We start from the raw sequence: 15,386 nt of genomic DNA, 5'->3' as shown, positions 1-15,386 counted from the left end.
ATGAACATTATCACTGGCTGTGGCCATAATTAGATATTTCACAGTTTACCGAATTAAACTATGCATTTGCTACTTTAGCGAAAATTACAGTTTGTTTGGTTGCCTTCACATCATGCTTGTACTCGATTTAATTCACAGAGAAACAAATTCAGAGGCCATGTGCGAAGGATGAGTTTACATGCAGCAATGGGAGGTGCATCCCTTTAGAGCTACAATGCGACATGTTCAATGATTGTGCTGATGGTGGGTTCGATGAACAAGACTGTACCAGAAGTAAGCCTTGAATAAAGTACTTTTAGTGCACATAGTCATTACTGTTTTAATATATAAATATTAAATGTAGGAGATTTATAATGCTGGCAATCACTACAAACATCGTCCCATCTTTCATTGTGTAGCTTTATGAATGAACTTTGGTAAAATCTCAAATTATTTTTTCATTAATTGTGTCAAAACTGCTTTGCTTGTGTAAAGTGTAAATAAGTTAAGTGTCTTTAAAAAGAAAATACTACTGCTGAGCTCTGTTTGAAACATAAATGTATTTGTGTTACCTGAGCCATGCCTGTTATCTTAGCGCATTCATGATTGTCAAACGTGTTATGATTGCAAACATAATGCAAAAACTCAAAACCCACATTTATTTCAGTATTCAGTTAACCACGAACAATATTTTCTTCAATCTAGATTATTGTGATATTCCTTGGTTTTAAGAGGCATTCCTTGGTTTTAATTTGCGGAGTACCAAGATTGTATTGTATTTATATTGTAAAAGTTACAGAACCATTATTCAGGTTAAGTGAACTGATTAAATGAAAAAAATAGCTCACATCACTTTAACAGTATGAGTTCGATTTTTTTTAACTTGAATTGATGCAAATAGAATGCAGTATTGAGGGAAGAGTGGGCATTGTTCCATTGAGTAATATTTGATTTTGCAGTCTTAGTTATATGCATACTTTAAAAAAATCTCCTGTAAGGTCTAATACTGAAAGCGAAAAGAAAACAGTGGCACATTGGTGAAGAGCAAAAATATTACTGAATTCACACTATTTCCGATCATCTTCTATTAATTAAGAAAATTGGCATACATTTCAATAGCTGTTTCCAAAAACATATTATCCTAAAACCATTACATCAGTTCCTTTTAATAGGAGTCATTTTCTTCATGTCTTCTTTCATTTAAACTAAATAGGTTAACTGTATAGGTGTAATACATAGGCATTAATCTCCTATTTATTTAAATGTGGAAGGATTAATTAAGGCACTGGTACACCATGGGAATTGCACCATGAGGCACCACCCCACAGGACTTGAAAATCTAAATGCTGCAGATGCTGAAAGTCATTGAGTCATACAAGATGGAAAAAAAAACTCTACAGCCCAAACTGCTCATGCCAAGCAACAGTCCCCACCTACACTAGTCCCACCTGCCCACATTTGCCTTACTCATAGAGGACCATGTCCATCTCCTGTGACTCCACACAAAGATGTTCCCTGTGAATCTCTCTAGTTACCCTCTTTCCCTTAATGCACACAAAATCTCCTTGGATTTTTCTTTATTTTATCTTGCAGAGCTATCTCCGTCTCCTTTTTGCCCTGCTCATTTCCTTCTTAAGTATGCACCTAATAATGCCCCTGTCCCACTTAGGAAACCTGAACGGAAACCTCTGGAGACTTTGTGCCCCACCCAAGGTTTTCGTGCGGTTCCCAGAGGTTCCCGGAGGTTTCTGTCAGTCTCCCTACCTGCTTCCATTACCTGCAACCTCCGGGAACCAGACGGAAACCTTGGGTGGGGCGCAAAGTCTCCAAAGGTTTCCGTTCAGGTTTCCTAAGTGGGACAGGGGCATTAAGTTCCTAAAACTCCTCTAGGGATAAACTTGATCCTATCTGCCTTTAGCTGTCCAATGCTTCATTCCTTCCTGACCACAGCTCAATTTCTCTCGTCATCCAAGCTTTTTTATTCCCACATGCCTTGTCCTTCACTCTAACATGCATGTCCTGAACTCTTGATATCATCCCTTTTCATAGCATCCCACGTTCCAGACATTCCTTTGCCCACAAACAATCTACTCCAATCAACTTTAGAAACTTCCTGTCTCATACCATCAATGTTTGCCTTGCCCCAATTCAGAATTTTAACTTGTGGGTCGCCCTTTGTTTATCCATAGCTATTTTAAAAGTAATAGATCAGTGGTCACTGATCCCAAAAGGCTTACCCATGAACACTTCACTTACTTGCCTTTGCCAATTTCCTAAGATTAAGCTTTGCCCTCTCTTTTGTCGGCCCTTCTACATATTGGAAGAGGAAAATTTCCCTGAACACATTTAACAATTTCCATCCCATCTAAGCCCTGGGCACTATGGGCACTATGACAGTCCCAGTCTGTGATGGGGAAGTTAAAATCCCCAACCTTGATAACCTTAGACTTGCAGCTGCCCGCTTTTCTCCTGGCATATTTGCTCTTCTAATTCCCATTGACTATTTGGGGGTTTATAATACACTCCCAACAAGGTGATCATGCCCTTTTTATCTCAGCTCCAGCCAAATAGCTTCACTGTATGATCCTTTGGTAATGTCATCTTGGACTACTGCCGCTAAATTTTCCTTAATCAACGAAGCAACACCCACTTCTCTTTTTCTATCTCTCCTGTAGCACCTGTACCCTGGAGCATTAAGCTGCCAGTCCTTTCACTCTCATAGCCAGGTTTTCATAATGGCTGGAATGCCCCAGTCGCATGTACTTATCCACACCCTGGAATCATCCGGCTTATCACATTAAAATAAATGCAATTCAACCCAATGGTCATTCCTCGCCTCCGGCCATGCTAGTCTGTACTCTGAACATTCTTCACCTTCCAGCCTCTCATATGCATCTGTCCTGCATTGGATCCTGCCTCCCTGCCAGTCTAGTTTAAATCAACCTGTATAACACTAGCTAACCTGTTAACACTAGCTATAGATAGGTGATGTTTCCGGCCAAGACCCTTCTTCAGCCAGGATATGGGTCCTCTCCAGTTCAGGTGCAACCCATCCTTCATGTACAGATTATCTCTGACCCAGAAGTGATCCAACGGTCCAAAAATCGGAATCTCTGCCCCCTGCACTAACTCCTCACCCACTTATTCATCTGGCTTATCCTCCTGTTCCAACCCTCAAGAGAATGTAGCATTGAGAATAATCCAGAAATCACTAACCAGGAGGTCCTGCTTTTTAAGCTTTTGCCTATATTCATTTTGAAGGCCCTCGTCTCTTTTCCTACCAATGTCATTTGTGCCAACACGCACCGCGACTTCTGGCTGCTCACCGTCCTCTTTGAAAATATTGTTCAGTTGCTCCAAGACATCGTGAACCCTCGCACCATGGAGGCAACACACCATCTTAGAGTCTTGATTGCTGCCACTGAATCTCCCGTCTATCACCTAACTAAAGAGTTTCCTATCATATGCCTGACATCACCCTTCCTTGCTGCGCTTCAGACCAGGATCGGTGCTAAAGACATAACTTATACTGCTGCTCAGCACTGATGGGTCATCTCTCCCCACAGTATCCAAAAGGTTAACTTGTTTTATAGGGAAATGGCCACAGGGTCACCTGCATTCTCTGTCTAATCCTTTTCTTTGCGGTCACCCACCTGCCCTCTTCCTGTACATTAGGCATGACCACCTCTCTATGATTCCTTCCTATGAATTCTCCTGGAAGATCCTGAGGTCACCCAGCTGCATCTCCAGTTCCCTAATACAGTCTGTAAGTGGACACATTTTCCACAGGTAGCCCTCAAGGACACCAGTAGTTTCCTGACTTTCCACATCCTGCAGGAGGTGCACTGCACCATTTTACCTGTCATCACTACTGCACTTAAACCAAGAGGGAAACAAAGCTAGTCTGAGTTAATGACAGAGCATGCTGGAAAAAAAACTTGGCAGATCAGGCAGCATCTGTGGAAAAAGAGAGTTAATGCTTTAAGTCAAAATCTAGACGCAAACTGCTTTTGGTGACAGTATTCAAACATTTTGCGAAATAGTCATCCATGAATCCTGATTCCTCCGACACATCACGAAGCATGTTATAAAAACAAAAATGTAAACCTTGGCTAAGGCAGAATCTCTTGACAAAATTACTCTCCCACGTGTATTCAAACATTCAAGGCCACAATTTGATTGGTACATAACATCTCAATTTGTATATGCCATGATTCCAGAGTAGTTGAAAAATGTTATAATCATGTTCTATGAGCCACAAGGCATCTGTCCTCATTATTACTTTCAAAATTCAGATTTGAAAGGTCAAATATTTTTTTCAAATAGTTCTTTCCATAAATCTTTGTAATTAACTTCTCTGCCACCTAAATAGATTGCAAGTCTTTTCCCTAATGCTACTTACTCGTTTGTAAGACTTCCCTCTCCCATTACTCTTTCCGTGTATATCCAATGCTTGTTATACATAAACTTGTCAATTCGTTACGCAGGTGCTGACTGGTTTTGTATGTGTTTCTCCTCCTCCTTTTATTTAGTTTTGTGATTAATGGTTCTTTGTTGTATATTAAAAATATGTGATGAATATTCAAAAAATTCTACATTCTTTCCCCCAGATTATAATGAATTTAATTGTGATGACGAAATGAATCCTTGTGGGAATGATGCTTATTGCAATCGGACAAAATTTTCACTTTTCTGTGAATGTCGGCTTGGTTTTCAAAGAAACAAAGCCTCAAAGCAGTGTGAAGGTAGTTATTTAGTACTTTTCAACATGGGTTATTCCTCAGAAAAGATTCATAATTCATCTCTCATATATTTATATGTATGTGTGAAGTCATGCACTGAGCACCAGAAATTGTGTTGCTTCAATTTCTGATTTCTGATAATTAATGGAAGATTTAAAAGACATCCTTTTTGCAAAGAGTTTCTTATTTTATTAGTTTTGATTTATTACATTGAATGAAAGATGCAGCATGGAAACAGGTCCTTCAACCCACGAAGCTCATGCCGACCATTAATCACCCATTCATTCTAGTTCTATTTTATCCCACTTTCGGATCCACTTCCCACACACAAAGGGCAATTTACTTATCACTTATGCATCCCTTTGGGATATGGATGTAAACCAAAATACCCAGACACGGTCACAGAGAGGACGTACAAGCTCCACAGAGATAGCATCCATAGTCAGGATCGAACCTGGGTCTGGGCGCTGTGAGGCAGCAGCTGTAGCAGCTGCATGGAGAATCTATCCTAATATATTACTAAGTATACGTTGTCAGTATGGGTTATGGCTATGATTTTTTCTTTCTGGATATTGGCTTTGAATACCAATCTCATCATTTTGGATAGCTAGAAAATCCATTGTAAATTTAATTCATGTGGCTGCCATTGTAATTGCAATTCTATGAAACATAACTTGCTAAAATCTTAAATCAGATTAGAAGCCTCCTCAAATTGGTCTCCAAATATAAAGATATCTCCAGTTTAATTTTTATTCTACAGTTATAGCAGTTTGTTGTACCTCTCCAAAAATAATTTCCATGACAATTGGTACTGAGCATAGATAAATTTCTCAGCAGCTTTTTCCCATGGTTGATGTTTAGTCATGGTACTGTAATACTGCATGCTTTATGACAAAAATGCTCTCGCCTATATGTTGATTGAAGTCTTGAAGTGAGTCTTGTGACTGAAGTAAGTCACTGGAGACACTGAAGTTGTAGGTATGAAGGTCTTTATTCACATGAATAACAGACATTCACTTGGAGAACCAGTACAATTTCTCCAAACAGTGTTTTTTATATCCTCTTAAGAACAAAGATAACAGCAGATGATTCAATAGGATTTCAATAGCTACAATGACATGGTTTACTTCAATGCTTCGAGTCTGACTTTGGTTCCATTAAATTACATATTTGCAATGTGAGCGCACTGTGACTGACAAGGCACCTCTGAATGTTCAAACACCTTTCCTGGGACATAGTAACTCGCATGAATGTTCTTAAAGATTTCTGAGCACAGAGAACACAGACACCTTTAGACACAGGAGCAGAATTAGGCCATTCAGCCCTTCGGGTCTGCTCTGCCATTTGATCATGACTAATTTCCCTCTCAACACCATTCTTCTGCCTTCTCCCCATAACCTGTGATGCCCTTACTATTCAAGGTCCTATCAATCTCTGCTTTAAAAATACCCAATGAACTGGCCTCCACCACCGTCTGTGACAATAAATTGCAACCCAGCAGTATGAATATTGATTTCTCTAACTTCGTTACCCCTGCATTCCCGCTTTCACTTAGGCCACTGCAAACAATGGCCTGTTCCTTTCATCATCAATACTTTTTTACATATCTTTCATTCATTTTTTTTAGTTTTTAGTTTAGTTCAGATACAGCGTGGAAACAGGCCCTTTGGCCCATCGGGCCACACCGATCAGCGATCACCGCACATTAACACTATCCTACACAAACTCCAATTAATCTACAGACCTGTACATTTTTGGAGTGTGGGAGGAAACCGAAGACCATGGAGATAACCCACGCAGTCTCAGGGAGAATGTACAGACAGCACCTGTAGTCAGGATCTCTCTATGTAAGGTAAAAGATATACGTGGCAGTTGAATTAGGCCATTTGGCCCATCAGGTCTACTCTGCCATTCAATCATGGCTGATCTATCTCTCCCGCTTAACCCCATTCTCCTGCCTTCTCCCCATAACCTCTGATAAATGTACTAATCAAGAATCTATTGATCTAAAATATCCAGTGGCTTGGCCTCCACAGCCTTCTGTGGCCAATAACTCCACAGATTCACCACCCTCTGACTATATCACCATCTATTTCTCTCGTTTCCCTTTCCCCTTGGTCTAAAGAAGGATCTCGACGCAAAGTGTCACCTATTCCTTCTCTCCAGAGATGCTGTCTGATCTACTGAGTTACTCCAGCTTTTTATGCCTATCTTCAGTTTAAACCAACATCTGCAGCTCCTTCCTACACACTCCTATCCATTGTCGTATGTTTGGCTGATGCATATGGCTGATGCATACGAGAATGTCTCATTGTCATGTTAGTTTACAAACCAGATCTCGAGTGTCCTGCCTCCTACAATGGTTTAGTAGCCAGTGCTCTCTTGATGACACTGTTTGTTTAAAAACTGATGACTGCTTGCGATCAGAACAGCTTTTTTCTTTAGTTTAGTTTAGAGATACAGTGCGGAAACAGGCCCCTCGACTCATTGTGTCCACGCTGACCATTGATCACTTGTACACTAGTTCCATGTTATCCCAGTTTTGCATCCTACACACGGGCAATTTACAGAACCTAATTAATCTAAAAACTTGTCGTCTTCTGAATGTGGGAGGAAACCAGAGCACCTGGAAAAAACCCACGCAGTCACTGTGAGAACATACAAATTCCACACAGACAACACCCATAGTCATGATCAAACCCAGGTCTCCGTAGTTGTGAGTCAACAACTGTGTGCCACTATGCCGACCCAAATATTACTGTGTAGCACATAATTCTCTTAACTCCCAAGTAACCTCTGGTTGGAAGGCGTAACATAGACTGAATAGGAAATTCAGATCTTGGTGAAAACCGGCATCCTCTTGACCAATTTCCTATACAGTAAGAGTGAAATTTGATTTTATGTGTATATAATTTGATTTTATGTTAAAAATTCAGACTTGGTTGGACTTTCAAGGTTTGGTTCTTTATAGTCAATCAAAATAAATGTTTTAATCTGAGTTTAATGCATGTAACTACTGTGTTGTATGTTGAGTGTGTACAGCTGAGGATAAATCATTCTACCTTCATCTCTTTTCCCATGTCAGTTTAAAGGTAAGTATATTGGCAAAGCTCCAAAATAACAAGGACAATGTTTCCATTGCAAGAAGTTAGAGTCTGAAATACCTTGCTACTGGTCGCAGTAAAAGCAAATTTATTGTATTGCTCACAATGGAGCTGTATAATTATCAGATAAGAAATAACTTGCAGGGATATTATGGGAGATATTAAGTTTGTAGGAAAACAAGGAAGTAGAAATAGAATGATATAGACACAAAATGCTGGAGTAATTAAGCGGGTCAGGCAGTTTCTCTGGAGAAAAGGAATAGGTGATGTTTTGGGTGCCAGTCTGAAGAAGGGTCCCGCATCATTTATTCCTTTTCTCCAGAGATACTGCCTGATCTGCTGAGTTACTCCAGCATTTTGTGTCTATCTTCGGTGTAAACCAACATCTGCAGCTACACAATGTAATTATATACTTGCTTGGCTCAGAGACAGTATGGAACCAACAGGCCAAATAGACCTTCTGTATCAAAATACATGTAATAAGGAGAATGTGGGAGTGCCTGGATTAATATTATTCAGTGAGAACAATTATCAGCGAATCACTCAATGGGATCCTCCCCAAGGGAGGATGTCATTGAGTGATTATTTGATAATTAGTGCCCATCAGTGATTCTCCAATAATTACTTGCAAGAATTCTAAATGTTCCCAGCAATATCCAATAGGCCTTTGCAAAATAATTGATTTTGCTTTTTCACTGTGGGAAAAATTGTCTTGGATATGTAACAACACTTGCATTTTTTTTCAGACATTAATGAGTGCCTTCAATTTGGAACTTGCTCACATTATTGCAATAACACTAAAGGGTCATACGTGTGTGCATGTGGAAAAAACTACAAACCTTCTTACAACCACAGCTGTAAGACAGAAGGTAATGATGCACAAAATATTGCATGCGAGAATCAAGTATATGAATGGTATTTTTATAATGGTGAATTAACTGAATTTGAATTACGTTTAATTTCATTTCGCATGTTAAATTATTGACACAGTAAAAGTATGTGTTTTTGTGTGTTAATTTTTGTGTTAATGCCAAGGAGGAATAGTGAAAGGGATCTCCGAATGTGACATTGCATCACACTTTTGCTTGCAATAGATACTAGGATGCGCTGTGTGATGTCACAATTCAAACACTGCGGGTGCTGAAAGTCTGAAAGAACAACAAAAAAGCTGAAAACACTCAACAGTTCTGGAAGCATCAATGGATAGAAACGCAGAATTTCTCTGAGATACCTCCTCTGTCTTATCTATTCCTCCTCATCTGTGCAACTTAAAGCTAATGTGTTCTCAATCTCTGATTTCTGACCAAAGGTCTTCGACAAGATAGTTCAACATTATTTCTCTTTCCATGGGTTCTGCCTGACCAGCTATTTCTTGCATTTTCTGTATTTATTTATGATAAAAAGCATTTAAGCTTGCAAATTGAGGTAGGGTCAGATAGGTTGAGGTAGTTTGCAAGCATTCTATTATAGACATTTTAATTAGGATGAAAAGGTACATGAGTAATCAAGAGTTTCATTTGGCACATATTAAGAACAGGCAGCAGAGTTTTTATCCCTGCAGATTCAAGAAGGATCAAAGATGCAAGGCTGACCAGGTGAGTATTAGAATACTTCAGTCTGAAGGTAACAAAACCGGGGATTAGATATTCAGTTGCAGATGGGCTGAAGCAGATGCAAAGAAGAATGATGTTACATGGGGTGCAGCCAGATGGAAAAGTTATAGATACTGTATGGAAGCCAAGCTTAGGGTTAGTTTCCGGTGGGCGGCGCAACTCTGGTCAGCAGCGGCCTCTGCAGTCTGTCCGCGTTTTATTATTTTCTGTCTGTGTTTTTATGTATGCAAAGAAGAATGATGTTACATGGGGTGCAGCCAGAGGGTATGGAAGCCAAGCTTAGGGTTAGTTACAATATCAAAGTTCTGAACAATCATCTTAAATAATATTTTGTCCCTCAGGTTCCTATTAAATCTTTCCCCCTCACCTTAAACCTATGTCCTCAGGTTCTTGATTCCCCTCTTCTGGGTAAAAATATCTGCATTTACGCTATCTATTCGTCTCATGATTTTATACACCTCTATAAAATCACCCTTGACCCTCCTGCACACCATGGGCTAAATTCCTAGCCTGCCCAACCTCTCCTGATAGTTTAGGCCCTCAAGTCCTGGCAACAACTGTAAATAGCTTGTTCTAAGCTTCGCCCCAGTCTAGTTTCAGTCAACAATCACTGAGTCAAGCACTTGCCCAACTAATCTTTATTTTGACAAAACACAATTACAGTTCCACTACTGTATCTAACCACCACAGGTTCAATCCTCGTATCTGCCTGATCAAGCCCTCCTAGCCTCGCTCAAGCAGAGACACTCCAGAAGATCACGCAGTCCCAAGCACTCTTCCTGAAGATCGATACAGGACCTCATGGGAGCGGACTTTTATGTCCCCGAACATCGAGGGGCTGAACCACATGAGGGTGGTCTTTTTACAGTCCAATAACAGATATCAATTAACTCAGTACATGATAAACATGTCCTCAACCCAATAACACAGTGACTAATACATTGTATTCAAATGGTGCTTCTCAAAGGAAATGAACATCGCAACATGTGCCTGATATTCAAGAAAACCAGACAAGGCTCATTACTTAATCCAATCAACATCTAGCTTGCAAAATTATTTACAATATGTATGTCTGGGTTGCATTCATCCAATCCATTCTATGCATTTTGCATCTAATTGTCATATTCTGCAGATGTTCCATTTTCTTCCTGCAGCTCTAATCTAGGCTCTAGACAAACTGGCACGATTCTGCAGCTTGTCCCATTTCTGCAGAAGGCACATTTAAATTGACCAAATGGCCTAGCAGCCAAGAATTTACTCAATTTTAGTGTTACGGCCTCTCCGATTTGGCCAGAATTAACACAACCTCGTAAATGTTCTCTGCACCCCTTCCAGCTTAACAACATCCTTTCTGTAACCAAAAACTGACCAAAAACTGAACACAATACTCCAAAGATAGACACAAAAAGCTGGAGTAACTCAGCGGGCGAAGCAGCATCTCTGGAGAGAAGGAATGGGTGACGTTTCAGGTCAAGACCCTTCCTCAGAATGTGGCCTCACGAATATCTTGTACAACTGTAGCCCAGAGTAGGGGAATCAAAAACTGGAGGGCATAGATTTCGGTGAGAGGAGAGGGATTTAATAGGAATTTGAGTGGCAACTATTTCACACAAAGGGTGGTGGGTATATGGAACAAGCTGCCAGAGGAGATAGTTGAGCCAGGTACTATCACAATATTTAAATAATATTCAGACAGGTACATGGATAGGAAAGGTTTAGAAGGATATGGATCAATGCAGGCAGGTGGGACTAGTGGAGATGGGGCATGTTGGTTGGCGTGGGCATGTTACATGTCTCTCTGATGCTATGACATCAATGAATATGCACGTCACCGTACACTTTTTCACTTTATGAGTAATCTTCAACCTCCCAGCTTGCCTTTAGCGCATTTTAAAAATAATACACATCTATGTGTTTGACTGCTATCTTGTGTGATCTTTGTGAAATTTTCAATCTTGTGAACTTCCTGATGAGGTTGGGGGAAACCGGTCCATTAAAATCCTCTGACAGGGATCTTGAAAGGGAAAACAAGGACACTGATAAAGATTAGTAGAGTGGGATTAATTGCAAAACTTGATGAACAAGCCAGCATGGTTCAAACATCTGTCTTTTGTGCTTTATGATTCTAGATTCTACTTCTAAACTCACAGGGGAATAGCAATTACCCATTTTATATCCAAAGTTGATAGGAAACACCAAGAGTCACGTCATTAATATTCATGAATTACTTTTTACCCTGTGCTTTGTCAAAAGTGGAAGAAATGATTGAGGGTTAACATTATTCACTCAGCTAGAACTATCCTTTGATAATAATACAAAATAGCAAATCAAGGTGGAAAACCAGATGACAATTAAGAGAGAAAATGAACAGTTGCCACTTTCATATTCTTATTACAACAGCTCATTAATTGTGGAAACTGCAGAGACTGAGCACAAAATAGGCAAATTATTATCTCTGGAGAGGAATGGGTGACGTTTCGAGTTGAGAAAAGAAGGGTCTTTATCCAAAATGTGACCCATTCCAGAAATGCTGCCTGTCCAGCATTTTGTTTCTATCTTTGGTGTAAACTAGCATCTGCAGTTCCTTCCAAATTATTAAGCTTTGTTCAAGGACTTAGTTTTTCCCGACCAACATAATTTCAGGATAGTACATAAATAGATGAAAAGTCTGTGGTTTATTATTTCAAAAATCATACACCAAATTTGACTTTGTTTGCATATATCATGCAATGGTCATGATGCTACAGAGATTCAGCATTCCACTCCCATTTTTCAACTATAAACCAAGAACTTTGGCCTAGTTTTTATCAGTGACCACACAAGGGCTACCTGTTACTGAGTTTGAAGTTGTACTCACAGATCGGTGCTCTTCTTGAGACAAATTTTACCTTTCACATTACCTGTTGTTGCAAGGTGTCAGTTCCACAAATTCTTGCTCTTCAGAAATTGTGATGTCATTAAGTTGTCTGACCAACAAGTTAAATTTAAGAAATTTTACAGATCTATGTCAAAAATCAGATTGTTTTTTTCATTTTAAACAAACTATGAAACTATTCCTAACCCGAAACATAACCGATCCGTATTCTTTGGAACTGCTGCCTAAAGTTAGTTTTGAGATGCAAGCATGGAAACAGGCCCTTTGGCCCACCAAGTCTGCGGTGACCGACACTCACCTTGTACACTAGTTCAATTCCACACACCAGGGACAATTTTACAAAAGATAAGTCACCTACAAATCTGCACATCTTTGGAATGTGGGAGCACCTAGAGAAAACCCATGCAGTCACAGGGAGAACGTACAAACTCCGTACAGACAGCACCCGTGGTCAGGATCGAATCTGGGTCTTTGACGCTGTAAGGCAGCAGCTCTACTACTGTAACACTCTGCCACCCTCAATGAACTGCTAAATTATTCAAGCACTTTGTGATTTTTTTTTTAAATAGTCAAATGTACAAAATGATTAAAAATGAAACAGAAGCAGCATAAAAACAGTAATATGTTTTATGAAGCAGAATACAAGGAAAGTGCAATTTTTGGACGATGTTGAAGCAAAAAATTACCTATCACTTAAAGAACAGTGCATAACCTGCATGAGGAATCATAATAATGTCAATGTTAACAAAACCATTGTTTAAAACATTAAGTATGGGAGCAGAACATCCAAATGTATAATGCCAAACTGAAAATCCTTTTAATAGAGAAAGCAGATTGGAAACTATACTGGACAGAAAGTGAGGCAGCTCTAAAATGTTGCCTCATCTACTCATGTCCTGGATAGATAAGGAACAATCATGGCTTTTAAGCGGCAACACTTGTAGATTCTAGAGTTGAGAAAATTTGGGATTTAGTTGATTGAGTGAAAGATACAGCATGGAAACAGGCCTTTCGGTCCACCAAGTCCATGCCGACCATCGATGCTATTGCAATTTTGCATCTACTCCCTACAGACTAGAGGCAATTTACAGAGGCCAATTAACCTATAAACCCGCATGTCTTTGGGCATGTGGAAGGAAACATCTGGAGAAAACCCATATGGTCACAGGGAGAACATGTGAACTCCATTTGAATATAGCATTACAATAGGTGTCGTGACAATAGAAAATTGTCAGCGTGCACAAAGAAAATTCTACAGCGTCCAGAGAAGTTAAGAACAAGTCTCAAGACTTTCACCCAGTTTACCACAGGGACTTGTGAAATTACACTTAGCAAAAAAATAGATCTTTGGAGTTAACCAGAAGGGCCACAATCTCCACGTGCAATTAGAAGGAAAAAAAAAACATTTTTTTTTGGATGTATACCTGAGGTGTAACTTAATCAATAAAATTCACTAAAAGTATCTCTGACAATAATGAAGTAACACCTGAAATTGAATGTGCAATTTTATTTGTTCTATTTTGAAACAAATATATGTTATCAGAAGGAATGCAAAACAACACCAGGAGCTTAATTTTGGAGTGAGTGCTGGGAGAACACAGAGCCATCATGGTGATTTATTTGGATAGGTGACGTTTTGACACCTGAAACGCCACTTATCCATGTTCTCCAGAGATGCTGCCTGACTTGCAGACTCTAGCACTGTCCCCTTTTTTTTGCAAACCATCATCTGCAGTTCCTCATGTCTACATCTAACTGGTAATGTACTTGTTTTAAAGAGAATATTTATTGGTGATATGCTTTAGATTTATTAGATTGTTATGAGTTTAGAAAGGTACAGTCAGGTGAGACAAGTGAAATTAAATTAAATTCATGAACAAGGGGCAATTATGAAGGAAAAAGAAAAATGCTATTTGTTTTCATTAAAATAACAATACACAATTGATAGATCTGCAAACCCCCCCAAAAAGATGGTGCAGCACAAATTAAGACAGAGGTCAAAAAAGGACTAGACAAGTTCCTGTCAGCATGTAAGATTCAGATTTATGAGATCCATAATTGTTGGAGCTGTTAAGGGAATCTTATGGAATGCCTGATAATGGATGAGATGAGCCAATGGTCCACACAAGCATGAAAATTGAGCTAGTAATTCATAAATGGTTCAGACGTAGAGCTGTAAGATAATGTAACCTTTTGTTCTTGTAATCTTCGCACAGGTTCAGAACATCAAGTGCTCTACATTGCGACCAGAAATGAAATTCGCAGTATATATCCATTTGACACAAACTCAGCCTATGAACAAGTATTTGAAGGAGATGAAACTGTCAAAATTAGTATGATGGATGTGTACATTAAAGGCAAAAAGATCTTCTGGACCAATGGGCACACAGGCAGAATCTCCTTTATAGACATTTCAGACAAAAGGAAAAGACAGATGAGTGATGCCACAGACCTTAATGTAATTTCAAGAAATAATTAATTGAATGCATTAAATCATCCAGAATATGTTTGTAAAAGCATGTGAATTAATAATCCCATTTACTGTTGGTTTGTTTCTTTCGGATTTTTTCCCCATCAGTCATTGTTTTTATCTTTTATAGCATCCACAGTTAGCAGTTTTCTTTTTCTCATTTTTCACTTTGTTTATGCGCATTATTAATTATGTCATTGCATTTCATGTAAAGTTATGATGTAATTCTGGGAGTTAACCCATTAGAAAGAATAAGATGGATTTGATATCACGTATCTATATATATTTGAGTCCACGTCTGTGTTACCTCAAGTAACAACAAATATTCTACACCAATGTCAGGGTTTAATGCCAGTGTTGTGGTTGATGTTTTGTAAAATTCTCTGGATTTTCCCCCAAGGTTCAAGGACATGCCTCTGAAGAGAGTTTTTTTTTAAATTTTAACATTTTTATTGACTCTTTGGTTGTCACTCAATAACTTTCCTGCAATCGTGATTTTACTTATAAAGTCAGTGCGTTCTTGGCAACAAATTATTTATGTGTTGCAGTGTACTGAATAACAAAACTCTACTGTGATATATTTATCAAGTAGATAAGTGAACA

At 39.1% G+C, this 15,386-nt stretch overlaps 1 protein-coding gene across 1 annotated transcript in view; it reads left to right on the top strand.

Annotated features, from left to right (window-relative positions):
• LOC129699151 (low-density lipoprotein receptor-related protein 1-like) overlaps positions 1–15,386 on the top strand; it is an 877,455-nt gene that overhangs the window by 780,607 nt on the left and 81,462 nt on the right. Inside the window, exons 67-70 of the mRNA XM_055638819.1 lie at positions 139–273; positions 4,590–4,724; positions 8,572–8,694; positions 14,530–14,771. Of these exons, the coding sequence (XP_055494794.1) occupies positions 139–273; positions 4,590–4,724; positions 8,572–8,694; positions 14,530–14,771 (635 nt within the window). The remainder of the gene's footprint in view (positions 1–138; positions 274–4,589; positions 4,725–8,571; positions 8,695–14,529; positions 14,772–15,386) is intronic.

The sequence above is a fragment of the Leucoraja erinacea genome, chromosome 7, assembly GCF_028641065.1.
Source record: "Leucoraja erinacea ecotype New England chromosome 7, Leri_hhj_1, whole genome shotgun sequence".
NCBI lineage: Eukaryota > Metazoa > Chordata > Chondrichthyes > Rajiformes > Rajidae > Leucoraja > Leucoraja erinaceus.
This window is presented reverse-complemented; position numbering and strand designations above follow the sequence as displayed.